Raw genomic sequence first — 14999 nt, forward strand, 5'->3', positions numbered from 1 at the left:
TGAGGGCAGAGGATGGCACTAAACAGTGAAGGGAGCCAAGGCGTGAAGGAAGGCCTGAGGCTCACAAGGGCGCCCAGAGGTGGCTAGGCTCTACTTGAAAGAACAGCTGTGGAGTGAGGGATGAGGAAGGGGCTGCCTGAAGGCTGAGCCCGGCTCCCTGGATCTAGGTGTCCTGCGGGAGGTGACGACCGAATTTACTGTGGATGCGAGATCTCTAACAGCCACGGGTGGCAACCATGTGACAGCTCGAGTACTCAACCCCTCGGGGGCTAAGACAGATACCTACGTGACAGACAATGGGGACGGCACCTACCGAGTGCAGTACACTGCCTATGAAGAGGGTAAGGAGCGTGTGTGAGTGGGCGCCATCACAGTATGCTCTGCAGGGCAAGGGGGAGGGCTCTGGCTGACTCTGTGACCGGCTTCCAGGTGTGCATTTGGTGGAGGTGTTATATGACGAAGTAGCTGTGCCTAAGAGCCCCTTCCGAGTGGCTGTGACTGAGGGCTGTGACCCCACCCGAGTCCGAGCCTTTGGGCCAGGCCTGGAGGGTGGCTTGGTCAACAAGGCCAACCGCTTCACCGTGGAAACCAGGTACCCTTCTCTTTGTCTAACCTTGACCATTTGTTTGCCCTGTCACCCACTTCTTCCTGTTTGAGAGGTGACCAAGGGTCATTCTCCCCGTACTCCCAAACAGCCCATGCAGTCCATCCCTCTAGCACTGAGTCCCCAGCAGCCTTCCCTCTTTATTCGTCCCTGTCCCCCAGCCCCTTCCATACCTTTCGTTGGCTCTAGAACCGCTGACGGGAGTGCTCTTTTGTAGAGGTGCTGGCACAGGAGGCCTTGGCCTAGCCATTGAGGGCCCCTCAGAAGCTAAGATGTCCTGCAAAGACAATAAGGACGGTAGCTGCACCGTGGAGTACGTCCCCTTCACTCCTGGAGACTACGATGTCAACATCACCTTTGGGGGACAGCCCATCCCAGGTGGGTGAAGACGGTGGAGTGGGCTATGGACGACAGGATGCTGGGGTCACAAGGAAAAGTGGGGGGTGGATGTGGAGATTTACACAGGGCAGCACTGGGTGTTGAGGGTGTGATAGCCCTCTGGTTCATTCCCAGAGGCCTTTGTCTGTGCACCAGACCTTGATCACGCAGGTCCGCTCACTAGATTTGCTGTCCTGAAGCCCAGATGCTTGGGTGTGTCATGTCTTCTTCCCTTATTATAGGAACTGACTGGGTCTGCTAAAACAAGACACTGTTCTCCCCTTATTGAATTTTGCATAGCCTCTTTATATTCAACCACAATGTCAGCAACATAAGTCGTTTTTAAAATATTCCACGTTTAACATTTTAACCGTTTAGGAGGCTTTTCTTCCTGGGCTGAGCCCAAGCAAGTGAAGTTTACCCAGCCTCATTCTGCAGTCAAATTTGCCTACTCTGTGTCTTATTTCTTAGCAAGTTCCAAACTGCCTCCGTGTTGATCTCTTGTCCCCATGGACCTCTCAGTAGCAAGGAGGTCGCCCCCTCCCTGGATTCTCAGCACAGGGAGACAGACTTTTCCAGGCAGTGGGTAGAGGCTAACCACCATCTCCTCCTCCTCCCAGGGAGCCCATTCCGAGTTCCTGTGAAGGATGTGGTGGACCCTGGGAAGGTGAAGTGCTCAGGCCCAGGGCTGGGAACCGGTGTCAGGGCTCGGGTACCTCAGACCTTCACAGTGGACTGCAGTCAAGCTGGCCGGGCCCCTCTGCAGGTGGCTGTGCTGGGCCCCACAGGTATGGAATAAAATGTCTGGGGTTAGAAAGGGAAGTGGAGTGAGGTTCCAGGAAGCCCTGTTGACACCACACTCCCACCCTTGTCCAGGTGTGGCCGAGCCTGTGGAGGTGCGTGACAATGGCGACGGCACCCACACCGTCCACTACACACCTGCCACAGATGGGCCCTACACAGTGGCTGTCAAGTATGCTGACCAGGAGGTGCCCCGCAGGTGAGGACCAGCCTTGGGCAATCCTTGCTGAGCTCTGGGGAGCATTTTCTGGGGACACACCTTCAGGGCCAGGACTTGGGCAGAGCCCCCCCCCTTATTTGTCTGAACCTCCTTCCTGAGACTGCCCCACCCTCCAGGGTTCTCTGCCCTGTAGGTAATTTCGTCCCAGGAGCTTTGATGCCAAATCAAACTCTAGGAAAAGAGCCACAGAAAGCCTAGGAACTCACCTCTTTAAACAAATAACAGCATCTTCCCTTGGAGAAAAAAAGGCTCAGACTGCGTTAAATGGGTCCTTCAGAGACCTCCTCCAAGACTCAAGATGTCACCTGGTCCTGGGAACCAGCCCCTCCACGCTGCCTTTGTAGGCATCCCTCCCGCCCATATGTGGGAAGGCTCCCAATCCCAAGCTCCGACTCCCTGCTGACTGTCCATTCCTTGTTTTTCAAGCCCTTTCAAGATCAAAGCGCTTCCAGCCCATGATGCCAGCAAGGTGCGGGCCAGTGGCCCTGGCCTCAACGCCTCCGGCATCCCTGCCAGCCTACCAGTGGAGTTCACCATTGATGCTCGGGATGCTGGGGAGGGGCTGCTCACTGTCCAGATCCTGGTGAGTCCAGGCACAGCCCCCTTCCCAGTTGGACTCTGTGGACAAAGGCAGACTTGACCTCCCCTTCTCCGCTAGGATCCTGAGGGGAAACCCAAGAAGGCCAACATCCGCGACAACGGTGACGGCACATATACTGTGTCCTACCTGCCAGACATGAGTGGTCGATATACCATCACCATCAAGTATGGCGGTGACGAGATTCCTTACTCACCCTTCCGCATTCATGCCCTGCCTACAGGGGATGCCAGCAAGTGCCTTGTTACAGGTGAGCACCAACTCTGCATCCCTTCTTACCAAGCAGCCTTCCTAAAGTACATTTGGGTCCCCAGCCCAGATCCTGAGGAATGCTGACAAAGAGCCTGGTCCCCTTTGCCCTAGTGTCCCCCCACCATCGCCCACCCACTAGCTCATCTTGAACTTTTATGACCTAACTTTCTTGTCTATTTCCAGTGTCCATTGGAGGCCATGGACTGGGTGAGTAACCTTGCTATTCTTCCTTTGCTAGGGGCTGAAGGCTGTGGGAGCCGCTGGGGAAGAGAGGGCTAGGCGTGGCCTCCACAGCCCCTGATCTAGCTTTTTCTCTGTGGCAGGTGCCTGCCTGGGTCCCCGAATCCAGATTGGAGAGGAGACTGTGATCACAGTGGATGCCAAGGCAGCGGGCAAGGGGAAGGTGACCTGCACGGTGTCCACGCCAGACGGGGCGGAGCTCGATGTGGACGTGGTTGAGAACCACGACGGTACCTTCGATATCTACTACACAGCACCCAAGCCGGGAAAATACGTCATCACTATCCGCTTTGGGGGTGAACACATCCCTAACAGCCCCTTCCATGTGCTGGTAAGTTCATGGCCGTGGTGGGGCTGGAGGACAGGGGTGGGGAGCGCAGAGTATGCCTCCTAGTAGCTGCAAGAGATCCTAGAAGCCATCCTCAAGGAGACGGAGAGCTTGTCCCCATGTCCGATGAATGAATTCTGGAGCCAGAATACTCTAGAATTGAGTCTTTGTAGCCCTTGCAGCCTGCCAAAGTGCGAGGAGGTGACTCAGCTCCCTCTGGCCTCAGGGCTGTCACCCCTCTCTGGAGGAGCTCACTGTGTTCCTCTCTGACCCTTCCACAGAGGTGTCCTCGCAGGACGAGGGCGGAACACCTGAGTCCCCCCCCCCCCGGACTTCAGTCCTGGGCTGTCCTGAGTCCATTCTGGGCTCTAGGTCCCACCACATTGTGTGCCCTGTGCCTTGCTCCCCAGGCATGCGACCCCCTACCTCCTGTGGAGGAGCCTGCGGAGGTGGAGGTGCTGAAGCTGCACCAGCCCTATGCCCCTCTTCGGCCTGGCACCTGCCCCACACACTGGGTACTCGAGCTTCCCATGGCAGGCCTCACCATCCTTCCCTTTGCCACCTCCTTCCTTTCTTCCTTTTATTCTTCTGCGGGCTTGGGCCACGGCTGGGCCTCCTGGGGAATAGGCAGGCACTAGGATGGGCAGCGGGAGCCTAGAAGTGGGTATGGCATCCTTCTCTTGCAGCTGAGCCTTCTCCTGCCGCTCGGGTTCCATCATTATTACCCTTCTTGGTCTTTCCTCGCTCTCTCTGACTTCAGTCACACTCCCAAGCCTTCCCCGCCAATGCTCTGTTTTCTCACCTGCTACAGGCCACAGAGGAGCCGGTGGTGCCCGTGGAGCCGTTGGAGTCCATGCTGAGGCCCTTCAACCTGGTCATCCCCTTCACTGTGCAGAAAGGGGAGCTCACAGGTACTGGGTCCTGCACACATGGGGCTCCGAGGAGAACTGGGGGTGCTTGCTGGCCTTTCGTCACGTGAGCACTGGGGCTCAGGGAGAGAAAATGAATTAGTCTGGGTCCCTCTAGAACTCAGGTTCAAGCCCTGTGGCTCCTAGTTCAGGATCACCCTTCTGTCCCCGACGAGACTGCTTCCCCGAGTCTGGCCTCTGGCGAAAGCAGAGCCACACGAGAGCAGGCCCCGGGGCAGGCAGGGCTCGTGGTGGGAGAAACCAGGGCCCCACATGGAAGTGTGCCTGCCCTTCAGGGGAAGTGCGGATGCCCTCCGGTAAGACAGCGCGTCCCAACATCACTGATAACAAAGACGGAACCATCACAGTAAGATACGCACCGACGGAGAAAGGCCTGCACCAGATGGGAATCAAGTACGATGGCAACCATATCCCTGGTGAGTCGGGGGCAGGCTGAGGCCATGGCAAGAGAAGCTGACGTCATGTCGGTCCTGCCTTTCTCCTTTAAATAAGTATTTAAGCCCCTGCCATGCACAGGCACTGAGGGAGTTTCCGGGTAAATGTGTGTCCTTGTGAGTCTAAGAGTCAAGTCATATGGCAGAGACATGGGGCTCAGCAACCAAGGCTGTTGAAGATGCTGGGGGCCAGCGTGGGGACAGGAAGGCCCACCCTTATACTGACTCCTTCTGTCACTACCCAGGGAGCCCTCTGCAGTTCTATGTGGATGCCATCAACAGCCGCCATGTCAGTGCCTATGGACCCGGTCTGAGCCATGGCATGGTCAACAAGCCTGCCACCTTTACAATTGTCACTAAGGATGCTGGGGAAGGTCAGGAAGGCTACCACAAGAGGTGAGGGACCGGCCGGGTTCAGGCATAAGGGCAGAGCCTCTGATCTGGGGCCACTTTCATCTCCAGGGGGTCTGTCGCTGGCTGTGGAGGGCCCATCTAAGGCGGAGATCACCTGCAAGGACAACAAGGATGGTACATGCACCGTGTCCTACCTACCCACCGCTCCTGGAGACTACAGCATCATTGTGCGCTTTGATGACAAGCACATACCAGGGAGCCCCTTCACGGCCAAGATCACAGGTGAGGCGCACATGCAGGCATGTCCAACCTGCCACACACACGCACACACAACGCTCGGGTCAGTTCGCTCTTGGACAGAGACTGCTGAGGAGGAGGAGGAGAGCATCTTGAGATAAACGTAAGGATGCTGCTCTCCATAACAGGCAAGAAACATCCCAGCATCCATCCCATGCTTTAAAAGGCATGATCACCGGCCTGGTCTATACAGTGAGCTCCAGGACAGCCAAATCTAAAGAGAAAGACCCTGATGCAAAAAAAAAAAAAAAAAAAAAAAAAAAGCTAGGCGGTGGTGGTGCACACCTTCGATCCCAGCACTCAGGAGGCAGAGGCAGGCAGATCTCTGTGAGTTCTAGGCCAGCCTGGTCTACAAAGTGAGTTCCAAGATAGCCAGCATTGTTACACAGAGAAACCCTGTCTTGAAAAAACAAATCATTTCAGTTTTAAAGCTCCTCTTGAAAAGGTAGGGCTTTGACACTCCTTCTTCTGGGAGCTCAGAGACAGCTTAGCACCGTGACAGAGCCATACAGAGTTTAGTCCAGTGTATTGTTCCATCATACCATGTGACTCAGGATAAAATATGTAAAGGTTCAAGGAGGGACTTAGACCTTCCTGGACTGAGACCGGTACAGAGAACAGGGATGCTGGATCCCTCTAAGGCTGTTAGTTAGGGTGAATGCAGACCAGGGTTGCTAGAGCCTGCCTGTACCCCAACAGCCTGACCCACCCCAACGCCTTCCTAGGTGACGACTCAATGAGGACATCCCAACTTAATGTGGGCACCTCCACGGATGTGTCACTGAAGATCACGGAGAGTGACCTCAGCCAGCTGACAGCCAGCATCCGTGCCCCTTCAGGCAATGAGGAGCCATGCCTGCTGAAGCGCCTGCCCAACAGACACATTGGTGAGCACAGTGACTCATGGGGGTACTTGAGTGGGGGAGGCCTCAGGGACGTTCTGCTCAATGTCCCCTCTCCACAGGGATCTCCTTTACCCCCAAGGAGGTCGGTGAACATGTGGTGAGCGTACGCAAGAGCGGCAAGCATGTCACCAACAGCCCCTTTAAGATTTTGGTGGGGCCTTCAGAGATCGGCGATGCCAGCAAAGTTCGAGTCTGGGGCAAGGGTCTTTCTGAGGGACATACCTTCCAGGTGGCAGAGTTTATCGTGGACACGCGCAATGCAGGTGCTTCTTGCCCCAGAATCCCCCCACGTAGTTGGTACGCCACAGGTTCTTGTCCCCATTTCCTGCCCAGAACCTCCCCATCTGGCCACAGCCTCCTCCCCTGATCTTCTTGGGTCTGTTGGGGTTGAGCCTGGAGCCCACTGGGGGACAGTGACTGTCCCCAGTCAGCTCTGTCACAGTTAAGAGAATGTTTAGCTATCCTGAGCTTTCTGGTCCCCACTCATTGAAATCTAACAATATGGAATTTTCCAGAACATCTCTACAGTGGGCCTTGATGACAAACCCTTGGCTTGCTTCTCTACCTCTCATGGTGCTATTCTCCTTAGCGGTCACTATGTCCATTTGGCATCTGCTCTAGGCAGAGGCTACAGTATGGGTCAGAAGAGCAATGTGGGCTCAGGGGAGACGTTTTCCTTCCCTCAGGGTATGGAGGCCTGGGGCTGAGCATTGAAGGTCCTAGCAAGGTGGACATTAACTGTGAGGATATGGAAGACGGTACGTGCAAAGTTACCTACTGCCCTACTGAACCTGGCACCTACATCATCAACATCAAGTTTGCTGACAAACACGTGCCTGGTAAGGCTCTGGGCTGGGGCTCGGTGGGGACAAATCTGGTGACTAGGCAGGTGACCCCTGAACCTCCTTCTCCTTTTCTCATTTACAGGAAGCCCCTTCACTGTGAAGGTGACCGGCGAGGGTCGCATGAAGGAAAGCATCACGCGGCGCCGACAGGCACCGTCCATTGCCACCATTGGCAGCACCTGTGACCTCAACCTCAAGATCCCAGGTAGGCTCTGCATAGGTCCAGAAGGGCCAGGGAGGGGCGGTCCGGCCACGGGATGTGCCATCAGCCTGGAGCCTACACTGGGCCTCTGTCCTGCTTACCTCTCTCCTCACCTCCTGGTCCGGGCTTTCTGTAGGAAACTGGTTTCAGATGGTGTCCGCCCAGGAGCGCCTGACCCGTACCTTCACGCGCAGCAGCCACACATACACCCGCACGGAGCGGACAGAGATCAGCAAGACTCGAGGCGGGGAGACGAAGCGCGAAGTTCGGGTGGAGGAGTCCACCCAGGTTGGCGGAGACCCCTTCCCTGCTGTTTTCGGTGATTTCCTAGGCCGGGAACGCCTAGGCTCCTTCGGAAGCATCACCCGGCAGCAGGAAGGTGAGCAGAGACCGCTGGGAGCTCCGGGCTCCTCACAGGGGGACTGGGGCCTCTTGTTTTGTGAGACAGAATGGCCCCATCCCTGGCCATCTTGGCCTAGGTGGCCAGGACAGGTCTGATCAGAGAAAGGAGTTCCCTGAGGAGGGAGAGGACCTTAGAAACCAGATATGGCCTCTTGTTCACCTGACTTCATTCCAACCCTTCAGGTGAGGCCAGCTCTCAGGACATGACAGCCCAGGTGACCAGCCCATCTGGCAAGATGGAAGCTGCAGAGATCGTTGAGGGCGAAGACAGCGCGTACAGTGTACGCTTTGTGCCCCAGGAGATGGGTCCCCACACAGTCGCGGTCAAGTACCGTGGCCAACACGTGCCTGGAAGCCCCTTTCAGTTCACCGTGGGTCCACTGGGTGAAGGTGGCGCCCACAAGGTGCGGGCTGGAGGTACAGGACTGGAGCGAGGGGTAGCTGGTGTGCCAGGTAAGGCAGAAGCCCCACCCCTGGGGGGTGGGGCCAGGGCAGCCAATGGGAGGGGCAACAGTTCTCAGAAGCCACCCTTACCCTTTCGTCCTGAATCCAGCTGAGTTCAGCATCTGGACCCGAGAAGCTGGTGCTGGGGGCCTGTCTATTGCTGTGGAAGGCCCCAGCAAGGCGGAGATTGCATTTGAAGACCGCAAAGATGGTTCTTGTGGCGTCTCCTATGTTGTCCAGGAGCCAGGTAGATGTTCACAGTGGGGTGGAGAGTGGGCTGCCCTAGCTGCCCACATCTACCCTGGGTTTCTACCTGCTGACCAGATCAAAGATGCCTGGGGCTGTGGGACTTCCCCCACCGGTCCCTACTCCCCTTCGCCCCAAGTCCCTTCACCCACTCAGAGCTGATCCGGGATCCAATGAGTTTGCCCTGGGGTGAAACCGGGCTGGGTGTGGCGTGTCCCTTCTGCCCGTATCCTGGAAAATGTGCAGACTAGCCTCCTTCCCCAGGTGACTATGAGGTCTCTATCAAGTTCAACGATGAGCACATCCCAGACAGCCCCTTTGTGGTACCTGTGGCTTCCCTCTCAGATGATGCTCGCCGCCTTACCGTCACCAGCCTCCAGGTCTGTGCCTGGGTGGGACCTGAGAGCTAGGCAGGGTCTAGGAGGGCTGGCGCATGTGGCCAGTGACTTAGCAGTGACCACTGGGACCAGCTATACTTTTTCTTGGTGCGGAACATCTAGAAAGGTCTGCTTTCTTTCTGCCACGTGGGAATGTATGCTATGCAAGGCTCTCCGGAAGCCACACTGGCAAATGGATACACTGTCGCACAGCTATTGTGTAAGGCCTAAGGAAAGGAGAGGAGGCCTTGCCCCATGGCCTTTTGGCTGCCCCACAGTGCAGTCCTATCAACCAATAGCGAACCCCTCCACTCCTGCCCAAGCTTCCGTGCCCCTCCCCCGGAGCGTTGCTTGTACTCTCTCCATTCTCCCCCTTGGCCACTCAGCCTTCCATATCCAAACTCGTATGTACCTGCAACTTACACAGCCCTCTCAAACTCGCTAACAGACCTGTGTTGCTCACACAGCCCTCTCAAACTCTGCTAACAGACCTGTGTTGCTCACACAGCCCTCTCAAACTCTGCTAACAGACCTGTGTTGCTCAGTGTCTGACCTCGGCTTCATCAGCTGAGACAGGGATCCATCGCTCCTCACCCCTGTGGTGCCTACCCCATTGCGGTGGATGTAGAGTGTGGCAGATCAGCCTTTGCCTTCTCAGCCCTTCCCTGCAGTCTGGGCCGGCAGGCTGGGGCCATGCCGGAGAGGTGACCATACAGAAGAGCAGCACACAGAAGAGTGGCAGAGGGAACTGCATTAGCCCCAGCTTCCCAGGACTCTGAATATGTTTGCTCTGTGGTCTTTGCAGGAGACCGGGCTCAAGGTGAACCAGCCAGCATCTTTCGCCGTGCAGCTTAATGGGGCACGTGGCGTGATCGACGCTAGGGTACACACGCCCTCGGGAGCTGTGGAGGGATGCTATGTCTCTGAGCTGGACAGTGGTAAGCTGGCCCTGCCCTGCTGTCTCCTGCCAGGCTGGGATCTCTGGGGAAGGAGAGGAGAAATATGGAAGCTCACTCACACACAACCTTCTGCCGCACAGATAAGCACACCATCCGCTTCATCCCTCATGAGAATGGTGTCCACTCAATCGATGTCAAGTTCAATGGTGCCCACATTCCTGGAAGCCCCTTCAAGATTCGAGTTGGAGAGCAGAGCCAAGCTGGGGACCCAGGCTTGGTGTCAGCCTATGGGCCTGGGCTTGAGGGAGGCACCACCGGTGAGTGTGTAGAGGTAGATGGGGAGCGGGGTTAGATTCGGGGGCGTGGTCAGGCACTTGTTCCTGCGTGCGTGCGTGCGCATGCGTGTGTGTGTGTGCGCGTGCGTGTGTGTGCGTGCGTGTGTGTGCGTGCGTGTGTGTGCGCATGCGTGTGTGTGCGAGTGTGTGTGTGTGCGTGTGTGTGTGTACTTGCGGGCGCATGCGTGTGCGTGTGTGTGTGTGCGTGCGTGTGTGTGCGCATGCGTGTGTGTGTGTGTGTGTGTGTGCGCGCATGCGTGTGTGTGCGAGTGTGTGTGTGTGTGCGCATGCGTGTGTGTGCGAGTGTGTGTGCGAGTGTGTGTGTGTGTGTGTGTGTGTGTGTGTGTGTGTGTGTGTGTGCACTTGCGGGCGCTGCCCAAGGAACCCCGGGCCCCACTCTGGGCTGCCTTCTTTCTTGCCTTCAGCCTCGCTCCCTCTGTCCTCCAGGTGTGTCATCAGAGTTCATTGTCAACACCCAGAATGCAGGCTCAGGGGCCTTGTCCGTCACCATTGATGGCCCTTCTAAGGTGCAGCTGGACTGTCGGGAGTGTCCTGAGGGCCATGTAGTCACTTACACTCCCATGGCCCCCGGTAACTACCTCATTGCCATCAAATATGGTGGCCCTCAGCACATTGTGGGCAGCCCCTTCAAAGCAAAGGTCACAGGTAAGTATCCTGGGTGGCGAAGGTTCATACAGCCCAACCCAGCCTGGCTCTAGTGGCCAATCACATTTGACTGTAGTCTGCCCTCAGTTGTGGCCAAATAACCCTGATAGAGGTGGGCCTGACAAGGCAGCATTCCATTCTGCAGAATTGTACATAATTATCTTTAAAAATAAACCCCCACCCCTTTTTTTAAATGCTGGGGTTTAAACCCAGAGCCAGATGCATACTAGCAAGCATTCTACTACTGAGCTAGGGCTCTGGTTTGTTCTGTTCTAAAGCCATACTCTTGCTGACTCCCCAGAGGATGTCTGGAAGGGTGAGCGATGGAGCCAGAAGTGGCTCAGGCCCAGGGATAAGCAGGGATTGGTGCACTGCGAGCTGCTTCTTTGGAATAGGTTCCATTCTTCAAAAGCTGCAGCTGAGGACGGGGGGGGGGCGGTGCATTCCGTGTCACCCTAGGCCCATCCCAGAAGGTTCTTAGTGTCCTAGAAAGGGACACTCTGACTAGGCCCTTGGCCTACTCTGCTCTTCAGGTCCCCGGTTGTCCGGAGGCCACAGCCTCCATGAAACATCCACAGTTCTGGTGGAAACCGTGACAAAGTCCTCCTCGAGCCGCGGCGCCAGCTACAGCTCCATCCCCAAGTTCTCCTCAGATGCCAGCAAGGTGGTGACGAGGGGGCCTGGCCTGTCCCAGGCCTTTGTGGGTCAGAAGAACTCATTCACTGTGGACTGCAGCAAAGCAGGCATGTTCCGGCCGAGAGGCGTGTCGGGGAAGAGCGGCGACAGGAGGTTGTCCAGGGAGTGGGGTGTGGGCCGCTGTGGCCCTGGTGTGAGTCGCTCCTCTCTGCCTCCCTCTCCAGGCACCAACATGATGATGGTGGGTGTGCACGGGCCCAAGACGCCCTGTGAAGAGGTATACGTGAAACACATGGGAAACCGGGTATACAACGTCACCTACACGGTCAAGGAGAAAGGAGACTACATCCTCATTGTCAAATGGGGTGACGAAAGTGTCCCGGGAAGCCCCTTCAAGGTCAATGTTCCCTGAATCCCAGAAGTGCCTCCCCCAGCCCAGGCCCCCACTTCCTGCCAACCACACACCCACACAAACGTGCCACGCCCACACGCACACTCGCAGAATCAGACACTAAAACACCTGCCTTAGGTGTGAAGTGAGTGGCACACCCTCCCACCCCACCGTGCACTTGATGGGTGGAGGGCCTCTATCTGTCTGGGATCAGGGTCCCTCAAGTGTGGCCTGAGGGCAGACTGGAGTCAGGCTCGGGGGCAGAGACTGTGATATGTAAGGGCTTAGACAGGGGTTGGGGGGTCTGTGGAAGCCCCGAGGATCAGGGGCTGATGCCAATGGGCAAGCACTGAATTGGGGTTATCTGTGTGTGGGAGAAGTCACCCTCACAAACTGCTGTGCCTGAGGACTCCGTTGGCAGCTCTGGTGGCCATAACCCTAGAGTGAGGGGTTTGGAAGGAATCGGAGTCAGAACAAACAGCACACAGCATGCAGCATGTGGACTGGTCCTGAGTGCTCTGCCCAAGCCAGGCTTCCTGTGGGACTGATTTCTCTTATTATTAATTTTTTTTTATGGTTGCACAGCTCTGCCCTATAGAGGGTCTTTTTTTTTTTTTTTTTTTTTTTTTTTTACACATTGTGGGGCCCAGCTTTCTGGGATACTTTTGCACATGTGGAAAACACCAAATAAAGTGTAGCTGTGGCAGAGGCTTGGCTGTTCTTTATGAGTGTGTGCTTGTCCACTGTTGCCTCCTGACCCAGAGTAGAGGGCAGAAGTGAGATGGCTTTTCCCCAGACTGGGAAAGCCAGGAAGTCAGGTCTGAAATGTTGGCTGTTGGAGAATTAGTCTCCCATTAGATGGAAGGCTGATAGACGGCAGATGAGAGGCAATGCTATTAAGGTGATTGGAAGGCAACTTAACTAACGTTCAGCCCAACCTGAAGGATGTTCTTCATATTAGGTTCTCAGAACTGTGACCCCAAGGCCCGGAGTGGTGGCCCACACTTTAATCCCGGCACAAAGACAAAGGCACATCTTTCTGAGTTCGGGGCCAGCCTCAGCTACATAGTGAGTTCCAGGACAGCCAGAGCTACTTAGAGAGACCTTGTCTCAAAGAACTGTGACCACTGGCTCTAGCAGTGATGCTCTTTGTCCTGCAGAAACCACAGGAGAATCCCGAGCCGAGGTCAGACCTGGGCCAACTATACCCTCACCTCAAGTCTTGACCTAGCTCAAGTCTCCTCCTGGACTCCATAGCAGCTTCTGAACTAATCTCTTAGCCCTGACCCACCCTCTATGTTCCATGCAGCTAGAATGGGTCCCATTAAAGGCCTCGTGTCCCTCTGGTTTACAGCCAGGGCCCGTGGCTCTGGTGCCATTCCGGGAGATGGTCCTCTCTGCACTCCCGAATTTAGACCTATCTCCCCAACATGTGGTTGGGCACATTGCATGCTCAATCTCCATGGTTTCCTGGGTAGCTCCGGCCTCTACCTGGAAACCTTTGCCTTCCCACACTCATCTTTCTGGCCAACAGGAAGCTTTTCTGGGCCTCTTATGGCCTCTTCTGAGTCACTACTACCAATCTCCACACTTGGGTGGGGCACATGTCTGCCTATGCTTACCCTGACCTGTGTGACTAGATACCCATGGCCTCCACAACCAGTCTAAGCCCCTGACCCTGACAGTTCCAATGCAGGCAAGAATGATATGTGAACAAGTTGCAAAGCAGGGCAAATCTCACTTCACTAGATGGATCCCATAACAAGAGACCGTCCCCAGGCACTCCATAGTGATGCCACCAAGACCCAAGACAGTGTGACCCCAGCCCCCAAACCTGACCTCATTCAGTGGCCTGTCTGCTCCCTCATTCTCTCTTCTTTCCCTTCCTGTCCCAAGAATGAGGCAGGATAGAAAGACTCATGGGACCCGCATGGAAAGGGAAAGAAACCTCCTCACTCCCAGACTCTGGCTCAAGTCTGAGTCAAGAATTCCGGCACAATTCACATTTTCTGTGAAGATTGCCAAAATGGAGACAATACTCCTTTTCTGTTGAGCTATTCAAATAAAAATGACAAAGTAGCAATGACCCATGCTCAAGGCCTAAGCACATATTGCCTTTCTCCCCAGCTGCAAACAGGAAGCTTTCTGGGAATCTTACAAATAAGACTAAACTGTTGACAATAAAAACATCTTAACCTCCCCAGGCGTCCCATGTGATTTAGGATTGTACTTATCAGCTGAGAGCCTGTCCAGTGCACATCAGGAAACACCCTATGATCTCATTGAGCTCCTTAGTAACCCTTTGAAATGTGGCTACAGAAATCACCAAAATAATGCATATGGTTACGGTTAAGACGAGTCATTCTTGCTGGAGAAGCCACACCCATGCTTGAATGCATCCTGTCCTTCCCCTGAGACCCTCTCCACCTTGCTGAACCTCTGCTAATCTCTAATAAATGCTCAGCTTGGTACTGACTCGTCCTGAAATTCTTTTCTGAAATGAAAACAACCAAAAACCAAAAGCAAAACAGCCTTACCTAAGAGAGGTCTGGGGGTGGGGGTGGGGGACAAACAAACAACAGACCAACCTCTCAGACCGCTGCAGATGGCAGTGTAGAACTGTCTCCTGTCCCTGTGACACTGTGGATGACAGTGGGTACTCCGCTCCCCTCTCCCTGGATCTGCCATCAAGGTCCCTCTGAGACTTTACTGCATCCCTGCGCTTCCTGGGATTTCTCACTTCCCCCTGTCCTACCAACCATTCACCGCTAGCTCCCAGTCATGGTCCCCTTATGATAAATGGCGGTTGAAAGGAGCAGGGATGCACATGATACTGTTCACCCCTTAAAGCTCATTCATCCCATTAAAGGTAGGTTTGCTCTCTCGGGCCACTAATGTTCATCTGGGACTTCTGCGCCAGGTGCTGGAGCACATGGTCCCCATCCACACCCCCTTACCTCCCCTCACTCCCTACCCATCCCCTCTCGCCCCAAACTGAGCTGGTTTGCTGCCCTCCCTGTGACTTGAAGTCCTCAGGCATAGTGGGTCAGCTGCTCTCACCAAGCCATGGCAGGCGATAGGTGCTGAGCAACTGTGGGCCTCTTCCCAGTCCATATACAGTCCTGTGACACTGCCCTGAAAACTTCAGTGCTAAGTCTAAAACTGAAGCCTCGAAACAGCCAAGCTGAGAGTGAAGCCCGCATGTACCTCCATATC

The 14999-nt window shown here is 55.3% G+C and overlaps 1 protein-coding gene across 2 annotated transcripts in view; it reads left to right on the forward strand.

Annotated features, from left to right (window-relative positions):
• Window positions 1–12489, forward strand: part of Flnc (filamin C) — a 28097-nt gene extending 15608 nt beyond the window's left edge. Inside the window, exons 22-48 of one of the 2 annotated variants that reach the window (XM_051175810.1) lie at window positions 168–341; window positions 430–592; window positions 822–982; window positions 1603–1770; window positions 1859–1982; window positions 2430–2586; window positions 2662–2851; window positions 3037–3060; window positions 3177–3424; window positions 3832–3936; window positions 4233–4332; window positions 4626–4766; window positions 5030–5158; window positions 5247–5420; window positions 6161–6322; window positions 6400–6603; window positions 7027–7179; window positions 7268–7390; window positions 7524–7766; window positions 7973–8242; window positions 8343–8480; window positions 8744–8859; window positions 9662–9794; window positions 9896–10072; window positions 10538–10756; window positions 11290–11499; window positions 11617–12489. In XM_051175810.1, the coding sequence (XP_051031767.1) occupies window positions 168–341; window positions 430–592; window positions 822–982; window positions 1603–1770; window positions 1859–1982; window positions 2430–2586; window positions 2662–2851; window positions 3037–3060; window positions 3177–3424; window positions 3832–3936; window positions 4233–4332; window positions 4626–4766; window positions 5030–5158; window positions 5247–5420; window positions 6161–6322; window positions 6400–6603; window positions 7027–7179; window positions 7268–7390; window positions 7524–7766; window positions 7973–8242; window positions 8343–8480; window positions 8744–8859; window positions 9662–9794; window positions 9896–10072; window positions 10538–10756; window positions 11290–11499; window positions 11617–11804 (4394 nt within the window). In that variant the 3' untranslated portion in view covers window positions 11805–12489. The remainder of the gene's footprint in view (window positions 1–167; window positions 342–429; window positions 593–821; window positions 983–1602; window positions 1771–1858; window positions 1983–2429; window positions 2587–2661; window positions 2852–3036; window positions 3061–3176; window positions 3425–3831; window positions 3937–4232; window positions 4333–4625; window positions 4767–5029; window positions 5159–5246; window positions 5421–6160; window positions 6323–6399; window positions 6604–7026; window positions 7180–7267; window positions 7391–7523; window positions 7767–7972; window positions 8243–8342; window positions 8481–8743; window positions 8860–9661; window positions 9795–9895; window positions 10073–10537; window positions 10757–11289; window positions 11500–11616) is intronic. The other variant, XM_051175811.1, reaches the window with a different exon arrangement.
• The last annotated feature ends 2510 nt before the right edge of the window (window positions 12490–14999 follow it).

Source organism: Phodopus roborovskii, unplaced genomic scaffold, assembly GCF_943737965.1.
Source record: "Phodopus roborovskii unplaced genomic scaffold, PHOROB, whole genome shotgun sequence".
NCBI classification, from domain to species: domain Eukaryota; kingdom Metazoa; phylum Chordata; class Mammalia; order Rodentia; family Cricetidae; genus Phodopus; species Phodopus roborovskii.